The sequence below is a fragment of the Notolabrus celidotus genome, chromosome 11, assembly GCF_009762535.1.
Source record: "Notolabrus celidotus isolate fNotCel1 chromosome 11, fNotCel1.pri, whole genome shotgun sequence".
Lineage (NCBI taxonomy): Eukaryota > Metazoa > Chordata > Actinopteri > Labriformes > Labridae > Notolabrus > Notolabrus celidotus.
This window is the reverse complement of record NC_048282.1, coordinates 6,709,316-6,724,331: the sequence shown is the minus strand read 5'-3', so window position 1 is coordinate 6,724,331 and position 15,016 is coordinate 6,709,316. Positions and strand designations below refer to the sequence as shown.

Sequence of the window (15,016 nt, the reverse complement as noted above, 5' to 3'; positions counted from 1 at the left end):
TGGCATGCACAGACACTTTCTGTGCATGCTGGGAAACAACACAGGGCATCACTGTGGACTGTTACTCATTATCCTGTGACCAATTTAGTCTCAACAACAGACCACCGAGTTCAAAAATATCCAAAGTGGTATGTTGTATTACAGAAAACATTTCAAGTTTTCAACTGGCTGTTGTGAAATTTCCTTTTTGCTTTTTGTCCCAATGCATCATGCTGAACTTAATGGTTCTCCCCTCCTTCCACGTTGACTTGCAGGTTTTCTTATACTGTGTGAAAACATTTCAGTGAGCTCAGAGCAGAAAGCTCAGGTGGACAAAGTCAACTAGATTTGCAGAGTGGCCACTTCAGAGAGATTGTTCTATGAGAGTGAAACCTCACTCAGCAGCTAACAATCCCTTCTGGGCAGACAGTTTGAAAATAATCTGTTTATTTAGTTAAGTACCAGATAATAGAATAACAGAAGAATAATTATTTAAAAAATGTAATGTTCATTTTTCTTTCCACAGTCTTTTTATTTTTGACCCACCACCCTGATAAACCAATGCACTGTGTAAATGATGCAAAACATCCTATTCAAGCAGGTCTTAGCTGCACCAGCTCTCCCCCCACAGTGCCAACCTGACATCACTGATTGTATCATGATAGGAAGAAAAGTGATAACAGATGTCAAATTTGGATAGACAGAAATATAGCACATTATTGATAAAACATCAGTTGAGCTTTTGTGAGAAGTTTTTTAGCTGATTGTGGGACAGATTGGATTAATAGGGATGCCTTTATATGACTCACAAAAGTTAATGAGACCAGTATAAAGATTACTCTAATTTTCAATGTCTGGAACTGCTGGTGGGGGGTAGGAGCCAATCAAACCTAGTCGTATTTAATGCGCTTTTTGTACATTAACCATGGCTAAGATTTCTAATGAGTCATACATCTGACTGTTAAAATAAAGGGTTAAAGTGAATGAGATTAAATAAAAAAAAGTACACTTACACATCCACAGGATAAAATCAGCAAACAGGTAGGAGTTACTGCTTTGTCCATAGGGGGCGGCAAAATCGACACACACTAAAAGTTACAGGAACTTTGACTAAATATCAACAATGAGCCATGAGGACTGAAACTTTTTTTGATATTAGATTCTTTAAAGGAATGCATCAAATTTGTTATTTTTGTATGGAAGCCATGAGTGAACATGCAGCCACATTCTATTTTCTTTGTTTTCCTGTTTAACAAGTTAATTTCGCATGTATTCATGAGATCTTCCTTTAATGCAAGACGATCATAAATTTAATATTCAAGGTTGCATTAAAAACCCCACAACACACAAATAGGAATAATTTACCATTTTATTGTGGGCATGGCATGCTGCCTTATTGTAGTCTGGCCCATCACAGTGGCCAGCCTATTGTTTGGTTCTCTAGATTGTCAGAAATTTTCCAATTATCACAACAACACAAGCGAGGTTACTTGAGATCATAAGAAAAATGAATGGGAATGGGAGTTAATGGAAACACAAGCATTGTTTATTCCACACAAAAATAAAGATGGGTCGAGACCATAGACTGTATGAATAATGGACGAAGTATCTGTGATGTCACCCATCTGTTTCTGAAGCACTGTTTTGAAGCCAATCGTTGGCGGGAGCAATATTGGAAATACTGAACTCAACATAACTTCTGTCGAGTGAGTGTGACGTTAAGAGGCGGGCTTTGAGCCTCCTAGCCAACAGTGTTCCCGCCTGCCAATGGAGTCAGATGTGCCTCTCTTAATGGAAAACTAGTAATTTTAATATCTTCGAAATTGCTGCATTATCAAAAAATTCCCCTTCATACAGTGTGTGCTGATCGAGAAATCAGCTATCGAGACTAACCTAGTTTTTCGTACCAGGTTGTGAGCTTGTTGATTTCCTCTGTAAAGATCAGCTTTTTAAAATTAGTTTGTATGTGGTTTCCGGTACTTCTGGAGCCAGCCTTAAGTGGACAATTCAGGAACTGCAGCTTTTAAAATATCTCATATGTCCAATTTCATATTGTTTTCCCTCAGTCTCATTATTATTTCTCTTCTTTGAGTGTAATACCTTTGACAGTAGATGATTGTGTTCCAATTCATCTGTACAAAATCCACACATTCCTGTTGGATGTTTCTCTATTCTGAAAGCCGTACAGTTCAAAATTCTAAACGTAGTCTAGATATTATTATTTCTTCTCTCCAGTATCTGAAAGTACTCCTCATTTTACCAGTTTTCCTTTTAATTCTATAAAAACCACCTCCCTGTGCTCTACTCTTGGATGCATGTCAGTTTTGGGCTTCCGTATTTTTGGGGATAAAGCAATATATATTTTTGTTTTCCTCCTAAAACAAAGGCAATCTTTTTTTTTTCTTGATAAGAATTATGATGAATTCTGGATTAATATAAATTGCCTTCCTAAAAAGTAACCATTTTTTATTTTAATTATTCTCTACCAATTTGTGCCAAACTGTGACTAAAGCGGAACCATTGTGCGAGAAGCGGTTTCCTCCGGTTGCGTACGTCGCTGCACTTGCGGCGGAGGAAATGGCGGCCGTCAGGAGCAGCAGGGTTTACAACAGCCAGTCAAGTACCCTCGAAGTTGACACGTAAGCTAGCTAGCCTTCTCTCTCCGCTCCGGCTCAGAGTGACAGAAGTATGTTTCTGATCCGTGAGGGACGCAGCGTGTGTCGGATGGTGAAGACGTAACAGGTGAGAGCTGCTGTCAGACATTTCCTCCTCTCTGTCCCTCAGAACATTAGCTCCTCGGCTGCTAGCTTTAATCCCATAATCTCAGGAGTGAGCCTGAGGTGGTTCGCCCCTCCCGGGTCCGCTGCCCTTTAGAAGGTGGTGAGTGTGGAGGTCTCCTCCGAAAGGACAGTGTCAGAAATGTGAGTGTGGGTGGCATTTAAATAAAAGCCACGTGTATTGGCAAGCTAAACAATTAGCCAGTGTCTGTTCTGTGTCGAAACCGCCCACTGTAGCCTGGATCAGAGAGTCTGGACTCAGAGAGCCTGGCACTGCTGCGAGCTGCTTCTCTGTGAGGTTACAGGGCTGACTCAGAACTCACAGACTCACTATACAGGAGAATACAATGTGAAATACGTGTCTACTTTCAGCGTGCAGAGGACAGACATGCGTATTTACATGTGCGGGTATTTAACATTTATAACACAAGGTAACATTTACACAAAGTGGCACAGTTAGAAAAAAAAAAACCCCTCATCTATCATAGAAGTACAAAACATGTCATTCTAAACAGCAGATACAATAGATTTCACCCTTTTATTGTAGTCCGAGCTATGATTTATACCCTGCAGTAATACTCTGTCCATCTTTGTAACATAATCTGAATATAAACGGGCTTTGTAAACATTTGAAAAGTCTCCAGTTGCTTTACCTTGTGGAGAAAGAAGAATCTGAGTGGGTAATGTTTATTCCCTCATTTTATATTTTTCAGCCAGTAAGGTTTTATTAAACATGCAATGATATCTGAGTTTCTTGACCAGTACCAAAACTCAACTCATTTTATTCATACAGCACCTTTCATACAGTCAAGCTGATGTGTGTTATAATTATATAAAATACTAAAACATAGAATCATGATGATCAAATCAAGAAAATAAAATCTGAGAAGTAACAGAAAAATCAAATCAAATGATTACAGTAAGATCTATAAAATTAAATCAGAGACATATGAGAAGAATAAAATGAAATAACTACAATAAAATCAGATGAATACCAGAAAAATAAATGTATAAATGAAATATAATACAAGAAGATCAAATCAAATAAATAAAACTGATGCTAAAACAATAAAATCATGATGATCAAATCAATAAAATAAAATCAGATAAATACCCCAAAAATAAAAGTATGATATAATATAATCTAAGAAGAGAGAAATAAAATAAACAAAATTATGCTAAAACAATAAAATCATGAAGATCAAATCAATAAAATCAAATCTGAAGTATCAGAAAAATAAAATAAATCATTACAATACAATCAATAAAATAAGTTAATTACAGAAAAGTAAATATTAAAATAAGATATAATATAAAAAGATTTAATACAATATAATAGATAAAAATGATGCTAAAACAATAAGTTCTTGATGATCAAATCAATAAAATCAAATCAGAGAAGTATCAAAAAAAATCATATAAAATCATTATAATCAAATCAAATCAGATAAATACCAAAAAATAAATATAAAATATAATATAATATAAGAAGAGATAAAATTAAATAAATTAAAATGATGTTAAAACAATGGTCAGGTCCAGGGCTTAAAGGAAATAATCCAAGATAAAAGCCAGATTAAAAAGTTAAGTCTTAAGTTTCCTTTAAAAACAAGCTCGCCGCTTTAACACTCAGAGGCAGAGAGTTCCAGAGTTTAGGTTCATACAAACAGAAAGCTCTCTGGCCGGCACTTGTGAGGGACAAAAAACAATACATCATTCATACCTTTAACTGCAAGATGTCCATAAATCCATGTTAATATTTACCCAAGAAGAAGGAAAGCAGTTTGTACATTTTATAAATGTTCTGGCATCAAATGATGAGCCTCTGTTTAAACTTCAGTAATCAGTGTCACCTTCAAAAGAAGCTGTAAAAGGGACTCAATGTTTCAGGTATTTCCTGTTGCACCATGGTTTTGGATTATTGGTTCTCATCAGCTGCAGGTTGTCCATTTATTCTGATACCAACAAAACACTTCTGAAGAGTGAGTTTTTACTTTTCCTGATCAATGCACTGACTACTGTGCAGTCCTACTTTTATAAAGAGGAAACTGTCCAACATGTCTGAAGCTTGTGATCTCTGATTTTGCTGTTCTGTGTTTTACTCCAGGAACACCAAACAGACATTCAGAAGTGTTGCTGTACTCGTAGACCCCTTGCAGAGGAATGGCCAAAGAGCAGAAACAGAGCCGGGCAGAGACATTCATACTGCACGGATCCAACGGTCACAATGGCCAACAGTGGCAGACTGGTATAAATAACTTGACTGGCCACTCTCAAGGCCAGAACCACACGTCGAGGATGGCCCGTGTTGCCTCGGACGTGAGGCACAAATGTGCTGCTTACGTGCTCGCCCTGAGGCCTTGGAGCTTCAGCGCGTCGCTCACACCGGTGGCCCTCGGCAGCGCTTTGGCGTACAAACTGGAGGGCTCCGTGGACTTGGTCATCCTGATGGTGTGCGCGGTGGCCGTGCTGGTGGTCCACGGGGCAGGAAACCTCGTGAACACCTACTATGACTTCTCTAAAGGGATCGACCACAAGAAGAGTGACGATAGGACTCTTGTGGATGAAATCCTTGCACCGCAGGATGTTGTCATGTTTGGAGCGTTGTTGTACTCTTTGGGGTGCTTGTGTGCCACTCTGCTCTACTTCCTGTCTACGCTGAGGCTGGAGCACCTTGCCCTTATTTACTTTGGTGGACTCTCCAGCTCTTTTTTATACACAGGAGGTGAGTAAATATTAACTCCTCTGTTGGATTACTGCCTACATGTTCATATGCCGTGCACAGACGCATCACAGACCTAACATCTCATGTTGGCATCTTTGCATGTTGGTGGCTCCAGAAGCCTGGCGATGTAAAACAAGGAACCTGTGTTTGATGTCAGGAAAACGCTCACAGCACATTCATCTTTTCCATTGTGGTCACTCTGTCGTGTGTTGTTACAGAAAATAAACACTGCTAAGTACATCTTTCCCTGGACAGAGCACTTCTTCTCTGCAGTGGAAAGGTCAGTCCGCTCCAAACAGAAAAGTCACCATCCGTGGTGTTTAGTCAGGCAAATAGTTTGTTGTGGCCACAACAAAGGAAACATTTGGGTCGAGCGTGTGACGAGCAACATATAAAGATGTCATACTGAGGAGTCTGTTGTGATTCAAAGTAGTTTTATTAACCATGAATTGACAAAAACATTCAGAGTGTAGAGGCCGAAGACGACAAGAAGACTGGGAACGTCCAGATCTACCACATTCTCAAACCAAAGGGGACTAAACTGAGACTACAGAGGGGAGGGGAGGGAGGGCATCACAGTGTCAAGGATTGAAGAAGTTAACCTGAAAGTTTTCCTCAGCTTTAAAAAGAGGACTTTCACTTCCTCCTTTAATGTGAAGCAATCATCAGCTGTGTCTTTAACTGCAGACATTACAGAGACATGTATTATTAAAACCTACTTTCATTAAAGTATCAGTAATCCTAGAAAGCATGTCAGAAAATGTGATCGCATTATATTCAGACACTTTTAAGCATTAATGTTTTATGACTAACCTACCGACTGAGCTGCAGTCAGTCAGTTGAGTAACCTCTGTGGACCCGGCCCTTTGGGACAGTCTGTGTGTTTAATCTGACATGACACTGACGTGTTACATTTCTGCATGGACTGAAACTCGTCTCTGAAAGGAGCTCAGGTGTGTTTTCATACGATCTGTGTGTGGAGGCGAGTAAAGAGCACATCTTCAACACAGTTAATTTCTTAAAGCAGGGAGACTTTTTGACTCGTGTCTCGGTGATGCCGTCCTCTTTTCTGTGGCAGCTGAACTTTTGTCATTCAGGCTAATATGAACTTTATCTGAAATCCCTCCCTGATGTAGATTATCACCAGTGTGTCACTTGAGAGGAAGTATTCTCTCCTTCAAAGGGGTTAGATATTGTTAGTACTGCTGAAGAGCCTCTGTAACAAAGGTGTCGCAATGTGGCAGTATTAACAAATACAACATTTTCTCCCCGTCTCTTTAGTTTACTTTGCCTTTTCCCTACTCCAAAACCAGTGAAATAAAAACAACACTTTTAACTAAGGAACACAATATTCTTCAGATTTAACCCTTTAATGAAAGATTTAAAGTAAAATTCCTTCTAATGCTGTTTTATGTTTACGTAAAGATACGTCTTCAAGGGTGAAGGTTCACAATCATCAGATAGGATTTTTTTTTAGATCTCATGAGTAGTGCTAAGACAGAGAGAGCAAAACAAATTAATCTTCTTATTAAGAGGCTTTCAATGTCTTCATTTAGAGGACAGGACAGAGAGAGGAGTAGGAAACTAGTAAGAGAGAGAGGGGGGGGGGGGGGGGGGGGGGGGATGACATTAAGCTAAGGGCACAGGCTGGATTTGAATCAAGGACTCCTACTTTGAGGACCTTCTTCACATTGGACACATAATTTAACAGCTGAGCTAAAGCAGACCTACAGATTGTAATTTTGTGTAATTTGTCAGTCTGAAAAATTCTGCATGAGAGATATGAGATATTGAAGAATTGGTCATAAACTTTGGTTGTAGTCAGTCACCTTTATTCAAGTGAAGACACTCAGGACCAAACTAAGGGTTAGGTTTAGGGACTAAAGGTGCATTTCGACCAAGAGTTCGGGGGTCTTTTAGCCCCCAGAACTACTTTACCCTGAACTAAAAGGTTCCTGTGCCCCCATTGTTGTCTGTATTTCGACCGTCGGCTGAAGTCCCGGGTAGATTGTTCAAATCAGGCCAGTGACATATGGAGAAAATAAAAAATAAATGCACTACACCACCAGACCAGTAGAGGGCAGTAAAGCAAAGACAAATGCCATTCATCACAAATGACACCATAGAAGCAGACGGACAGGCAGGTATCATTATGAGCAACACAACAGTTAGCCTGTTAGCATGAAGAGACTCAGCTGGTCTGTTTTAGATGGTGCTATATTTCAACACAGATGGATTCACTGAATCAACACGTGAGAGGAGATAAGCACGAGTAGCAAAGACGTTTCAACACGGCTTTAAAATCGAAAGGGTTATGAAGTAAGCCCACTGACAAAAAAACAAGGGTTAGGTTTAGGGACTCATTCCACTGACAAAAACTAAAGGTTAGGGTGAGGCTTGTCTTCTGGAGGGGCTCGAGACAGCTCTAGAAAATGACTCCATCTTCTGTCTGAACTGTCTCCGGTGCTTTTTATCCCATGAAAACACAACTTTAGTCATATTTTGCTCCTTATAAACAGCTGAAATGATCCCTTTAGTTATTTGAGGAAACTTAATAGAAACCCTTAAGACCATTTTATTGTCCTAGAGTTTGCCCTCTCCACTTTAATGCCCTGGTTTCAACATGCTGGTAGGACAATAAGTTAACGAGTGAGAACAGAAGCTGTACATCAGATTTTTTGGGGTGATTTATGGCGATTTGTTCTCCAGTATAAAGGAGTGTGAAGTCACATCCAAACCAAAGCAGCAGGCGATGAGTTGTTTGTCAGCTTGACAACTGTTCACTGTCCACTTCTTTAAAATAGCTGAAGTGTTGCTTCAAGTATAGCTGCTCTTATCAGACCTACAGGCAACAAAACACACATGGCATCATGTGCATGTATGTGATGTATAGACACTGAGTATAGGATGTAACCGACCTCAGAGTTGAGGATTGTCATACTGTCTAAAGGTTCAGCATCATCAGCCAAACACTCTCCTATCATTGGCTGATTATAAAACAAGTACACATAATTTATTCCCCCTTTCCACAGGTATCGGCCTCAAGTACGTTGCCCTGGGAGACGTGGTCATCCTCATCACCTTTGGCCCGCTGGCGGTCATGTTTGCTCACGCGGTGCAGGTGGGCTACCTGTCCGTGCTGCCTCTGGTGTACGCCGTCCCGCTGGCCCTCAACACAGAAGCCATCCTCCACAGCAACAACACCAGAGACATGGACTCCGACAAGCAGGCGGGCATCGTCACGCTGGCCATCCTAGTCGGCCCTACGCTGTCCTACGTCCTCTACAACCTCCTGCTCTTTGTCCCTTACGTGCTCTTCTGCATCCTCGCCACCCGTTACACCATCAGCATGGCGCTGCCTCTGCTCACGCTGCCCATGGCCTTCCCTCTCGAGAAGCAGTTTCGCAGCCGCTGCTACGCCAAGATCCCTCAGAAGACAGCCAAGCTGAACCTGCTCATGGGACTTTTCTATGTGTTTGGGATCATTCTGGCTCCTCCTGGCAGCTTGCCGCTCCTGTGATGACTTAGCTTTGATATTTCAAACTTTTTGTTGTTTTAATACAGACTAGTTTATGTACCTCTTTGTATTTGTACAAAGCTATCTGAGAGCTTTCATCGGCTTTAATTTATTGTCTAATTTATATGTTGAACAGACATGTAGTTTAGGTCCTCCTGTGACTCTGATAATCAGATCTATTTTTTCAGTATTGAGCTCGCTGTAACCTGTTGCTAAAAGTAAGAAATGTTACAGTCATTACATCAGGGTAGGCGACACTTTCATCATAAGGCCAGATAAGAATCCTACAGATGCCATAAGTCTTGTTCCAGATACTGACAGCTAAAAACTTCAATGAAGCATCATTTCCAAATTCTCCACATTGTACTCTTCCGGTACGTACAGCTACATTTGTTTGTTTTTTATGTTTTCTTTTGGAGAGCCAAATAGTATTTTATTGGATTGTAATAAAACTCACAGATGCTGATTAGCTGTGTCTTCATTTTGGATCCAACCTGAAGAAGTTCATTAATTTCCACTCTAAATGAATGGATGAATGGAGCAGAGCGATTTACAGTGGAAATGAGAAGCTTGATAAAAAGTGTTTTTTTATTCAGACACTTTAAAGATTAAAAATACTAAAAAACTTTAACTTGGGTATCATTTGAGTTGTAACAAAAAACAAAAAAGTTAAAGCAGCACCTTTCATTCAATGTGTGAAATTGAAATGTTTCATTTAAATTAAAAGTTGGACCTTTTATCAGTTAGGAAAACTGCATCATTTTAACCCCAAATGTAGACCCTAGCTTTACAGATTCATTTAAATGCACCAAGTCAGTGACCATAACCACACCGGCAGACCAGTGTATCATCAAAATCTCTGTTATTGTCTACTACCAAGATGGTGCAAGTATACAATGAATATTTCTTTGTTCTCATGCATGAGATTTAAAGATGTTAAATACTCTGAAAACTATTATTTCTGTTCAGAGGTTTAAAAAATGAACTATGAAAGAGCATTGATTAAAATATTTACAGTATATATTTGTAATGAATAACTGGGGTGTTTATGCAGGAATATGTAAGACATTGATCAAGATGTTATCAGAAGTTCACTGAATGAAAAACAGAGACTGCATTGTAAACAGAAATACTCTCCCTCATACAGAGTGTCCCGTTAAAGGTTGAAGTATAGACAGGACATTGACCAGCAGTGGGTTAGATAACTCAAATATTTGCAACATAGCGTTTTCGCATCTTCGGAGACGGGGGTTGTAAGATAGACACTACAGGAAACCTTTTATTTTTTCCTTTTCCTCTCAGGCGTGATGTGACAACTTCTATCCTGTACTTCCCAGGAATCACATGATTACTTCTGACATTGATTTGATGTGATGTCTTTAGTTTCATAATGTAAAAGTGAAATAGAAAAAAACATACAAGTAAAAAAGAAGAAATAGTTATACAAACCCCCCCCCCAAATCAATCAGTTCCATTAGCAAGCACTGACACATTTTACTTTACATATGCAAAAAGGAGTAGGAAGAAGTTAAAACTTATCTAATCCTACCCCTTTATTCACTATTGTCTGGCATTATAAGAGTGCATTCCCCCAAATCAAATCTTCGTATCCCATCTTCATATTCAAACCTACAATCAAAAGGAAACCTCTCATGATTATCAACACTTGTCTTCCTCCTTGTACCTGTACATTCAACACAAGCAAGACAAAATAAATCTATAGGGCCCCTATATATGCAGTAGTGTCCCGTGAAGGGTTGGGATGTTCTTTAATTAAGGTGCCCTTCCCCACATTAAAAAGCATAAACTGACAACAACCTGTGTTTGTGCAGCAGAGTATCCACCAGCAGGGGGTGGTATCAGACAACCATTTAACCAATGTAAACAGAAACCTTCACTGGTTTTCCGTAATGCGTGAAAATCCTTAATTGTAGGGTCATACATGTTGCTTTAGCTGTGAGGACATGTGTATTTATTTATTATATTTATCTAAGGTTCCTCATGTGTCCCTCACAAGCACTGGCCAGAGAGCTCTCTGTTTTTATGAACCTGAACTCTCTTCCTTTGGACATTAAAACAGCAAGCTCTCTGAGTGTTTTTAAAAGGAAACTTAAGACTCACCTTTTTAAAATGGCTTTTATCTTGGAGTAGCCCTGGACTACATTATAACCATTAAGGCCATTGTTTTAGCATCATTTTTATTCATTTTATTTTTATTCTATATTTTTTTGTATTATTGAATTGAATTGAATTGAATTGAATTGAATTGAATTGAATTGAATTGAATTTAACTTAACTGATTGATTTTATTTCAGTTGATTTCATTTCATTTAATTTTTAATGATTTCATATCATATTCCGCTATCTTGTTTCAGTCTTGTATCATTTGATCAATTGCTTATGTTTTCTGTCTCTCTGATGTTTTGTGAAGCACTTTGGGCTGCATGCTTGAGTGTATGAAAGATGCTGTATAAATAGAAATGAGTTGAGTTGAGTTGAATTAATCAAAGTCTTATTGATCGATCAATTCAAATCAACATAAACATACTATCTGTTCATTACTCAACAACTTTAGTACAGTCAGATTCCACAAACATTATATTAATGGTTATCTCATTTAGTTGTTTATCTTAAAAACTACCTAATCTTAAAACAACAAAAGGTGACACCTTATGTAATCTGTTGATAGGTTTACCTTATGTTTGCAGTGTTTTGTTCTGTTTCCCACACATCATCCTTAAACACAGATATTTTTATTACTAAGTGCAGTATAGTTAATCTAATTAGACCTGTTTATATTAAAATTGTGAAGCTTGTGGTTTTTAATATTTGCACATGAATTAATGTTTTTTTTTTTTTTTTTTTACATAATAACTAGACCCACAACAGCGTATATCACTATGCTATGAAGCTCAGCACATCCAGCAATTGTTTATTAGTAATGTGCAATGTTTTCCTGGGCAGAGCTGCTGCTGTACTTGTACTTTTATTTCTCCTTCCTGAAATAGTTATAGGGATGATAAGTTTGTTTGTTTTACTAAGCAGTTAGTTGAAATGAATAAACAGAAGTTCATACCAGCAGTAATACAGTAATTGTGTGTTCACTTCAAAGGATACTTTTAAAATAAGAAATTTGGCTTTCTGTTTGCAGTACACTAATAATACGTCTGTCTCCATTGCATTGTTTATTCAGTTCAGTCCTAAAAAAGGTACAAAGCATATGCTTCACTACCTGCCAATTGTTTTTCTTTCTGGTCACTTGAATCCAAATCCAGCGAGACGAGCTCTGGATTTGTTTTGATTATTACGAGGTGCACATGAAGGCAGCATTAGTAGTGACGCAATGCATGGGCGTGTTGTCATGGCTGTGTGCAGCAAAACCTTCACATATAGTAAACACTTATTTCTTCTTAAATAGAACATGTCAGCGTCGGTGGAGGACAGCGACATGGAATTACACTCTAACACAAAGTAAAGAACATTGACAGAGTGCCGGTGAGTAGCTACAACATGTAATAAGTTCTCTTTATAGCAGGAAAAGGTGGGGAAACATGCGTTAGCTAGCTAGCGTGGACGGTAGACAAGCTAGTGGTGCGCACCATCCTCTCTGATTGTAACAACACGACCAATCCTAATCTCAATCCTGACTGTTTTCATGTGACCTTACTGTCAAATATGTCTTATTCTCTTACTGGATTGTGATCAACTCGCCTGTGATTCACTCTGGAGCGTTTCACTTCGATACAGATCAACATGTCAAGGTTGCCCGTCAGAGATCTGCCTAAATAACAATAAGGTGATCCCATGGTGGACTGCAGGGTGGATCTTCATCTCATATAAAACGTATGCTGCTGAATAGAGAGGCTGACATTTTGGCTGTAACGTGTAATACCGGTGGGTGTTTGCCGATTTCTCCAGTGGACCTCAGCCATCATTATGTTTCAAGTGTGTACCTTCACATTATATAAGTGCCCTTCAGAGGAGCTCAGACTCTTCATTTGGATGATTTTTGGACCATGTTTGGTTGTGACGTCGTCTACCAATAATGGGCGTGTCCACACTTTTCTTTGACCAGGGTCACTGACTGACACAGAGGTGTGTGTGTGGGAAATATCACCATCCTGACTCGTGCCATGCAGCTATCATCTCCCCTCCTACACACCAGTCTGATGACATCTATGTGCACAGAGTTTTTTAAAGTACATGTTGCTGTTATTAGAAATATAGTACAACAATAGAAGATGTGCAGCATTCAGATGCATCTTGCAGCTTGTTGCTATACAGCCAAGCGGCAACCTCTGGTCTCAAAGTATGAAGCCCATGCGGAAGTGTTATAAACTGCAATTCATCGAGCGTCCACTAGAGGCTGGCTGTACAAACATCGGAAACCACATACACACCCATTCAGAAAAGCCGATCTTTGCAGCAGAAATAAACATGTTTACAGCCTGGTTCAAAAAACGCTTTGGTGTGAAGAGCTAATATCTCCATCCGCTCACACTGTACGGTGGTGAATCTTTTAATAACATGACAATTCAGAAGATATTTAGATTAGGACTTGACTGACAGGCGGGTACACCCATAGATTGTATAAATAATAGACGTAGTATCCGTGACGTCACCCATCTGTCCCTGAGCGCTGTTTTGAAGCCAATCGTCAGCAGCAGCCATATTGGAAATGCTGAACTCAACCAAACTAAGTGTGAGGTAAAGGGGTGGAGTTTGAGCCTCCTAGCCAACAGCTATGTGTTTTCGCCTGTCAGTCAATCAGTCATGTCCTTATTTGGGCAAAAACTCGTAATCTTAATATCTTCTGAACCGTGGTGTTAGAAAAAAATTCACACCCCGTACAGTGTGTGCTGATAGAGAAATAAGCTATTCAGACCGTAGCTGTTTTTTGAACCAGGCTGTAAACATGTTTATTAATGCTGTAAAGATCGTCTTCTTTGAATTGGTGTGTATGTGGTTTCTGGTGTTTCTGCTGCCAGTCTCAAGCGGATTCTCGATGAATTGCAGTTTATAACACTTCCGCATGGGCTTCATATTTTGAGACTGGAGGTTGCCGCTTGGGAACACTGCCTGTTTGCTAGGAGGCTCAAAGCCCGCCTCTTTACCTCACACTAAGTTAGGTTGAGTTCAGCATTTCCAATATGGCTCCCGCCGACGATCGCCTTCAAAACAGCGCTCAGGAACAGATGGGTGACTGATACTACGTCTATTTATTATACAGTTTATGGATAGAGCCCACATACTTGATTTTGATATAAGAAGCACATCTGGCACTGAGGAAAATAGCCAATGATAGTTCAGGATTTTGTGGTGGCACCTTTGGGGGGGTGTTCAGATTTCCATGCAGGGCCATGCAGCCTCTGGCCAATGGACACACCCCTGCCTCCTAGTGACAGAAGGAGGAGTGTTTAGGTTTTTACTTTTCCAGCAGGCAGGCTGACTTTACTGGACTCAGTAGCTCAGTGTCATGGTGGCTTCAGCGTACCTGTCACCAGTGGTCCAGTCCTCAGGAACCTTACACTGTGTCGTATCGGGAAGCTGTCATGTTTGACAGATTTAAGGTCAGTGAGAAACACTCACCCTTTTCAGGACTGAAAGAAGCACTGTTATAGAAAGAAAGTAGTCCCTTAGTTTCACAGGACTTTCCCGTGTTAAAGCAATGACAGTATGTTGAAGCTGTTACATGCAGACTCATGGTTACAACTGTTGTCTCTGTGGTCATTCGGTGGTGATGAACCGGAGCCAAGCAGTAGCAGCTGCCACACGCTGGAGTTCCAAGTGGTCACAGCGAGGGCTGCTCTCAGCCACACCCACTTTGAGAGCAAAGTTTCACTCTCTTTGTCTTCTGCCGTCTTGTCTCACAATCTAAATCACAATAATCAGATTGAAGTGGCGACTGGCTTTCATCACAGTGATGAGGAGCTCTTCAGAGAGGCAGGGCCGATCTGCTGATTAGTGCTATGAAGACATGGGGAGAGTATCACACCGAGGTTCTCAGGGTAAGACTTT

General features: G+C 39.8%; 2 protein-coding genes across 3 annotated transcripts in view; both read left to right on the top strand.

Annotated features, from left to right (window-relative positions):
• Nucleotides 1–2,500: 2,500 nt before the first annotated feature.
• ubiad1 (UbiA prenyltransferase domain containing 1) lies at nucleotides 2,501–9,464 on the top strand. The gene is made up of 3 exons (XM_034696179.1): nucleotides 2,501–2,721; nucleotides 4,864–5,481; nucleotides 8,514–9,464. Exons 2-3 carry the CDS (start codon nucleotides 4,920–4,922, stop codon nucleotides 8,999–9,001), a joined length of 1,050 nt encoding a protein of 349 aa, XP_034552070.1. The 5' UTR covers nucleotides 2,501–2,721; nucleotides 4,864–4,919; the 3' UTR covers nucleotides 9,002–9,464.
• A 2,862-nt stretch (nucleotides 9,465–12,326) lies between these two features.
• Nucleotides 12,327–15,016, top strand: part of mib2 (mindbomb E3 ubiquitin protein ligase 2) — a 72,313-nt gene continuing 69,623 nt past the window's right edge. The window contains exon 1 of one of the 2 annotated variants that reach the window (XM_034695997.1): nucleotides 12,327–12,493. The gene's annotated coding sequence lies outside the window, so the exon portion shown is untranslated. Of the gene's footprint in view, nucleotides 12,494–14,455; nucleotides 14,569–15,016 lie in introns of those variants that run through there. The other variant, XM_034695999.1, reaches the window with a different exon arrangement.

What these genes read in the sequence shown, in the direction of transcription:
- ubiad1 (XM_034696179.1), top strand. Translation starts at nt 4,920, where the DNA reads ATGGCCAAAGAGCAGAAACAGAGCCGGGCAGAGACATTCATACTGCAC. An exon ending in CTCTTTTTTATACACAGGAG is followed by an intron (nt 5,482 to 8,513) that starts GTGAGTAAATAT and finishes CCCTTTCCACAG; the next exon opens with GTATCGGCCTCAAGTACGTT.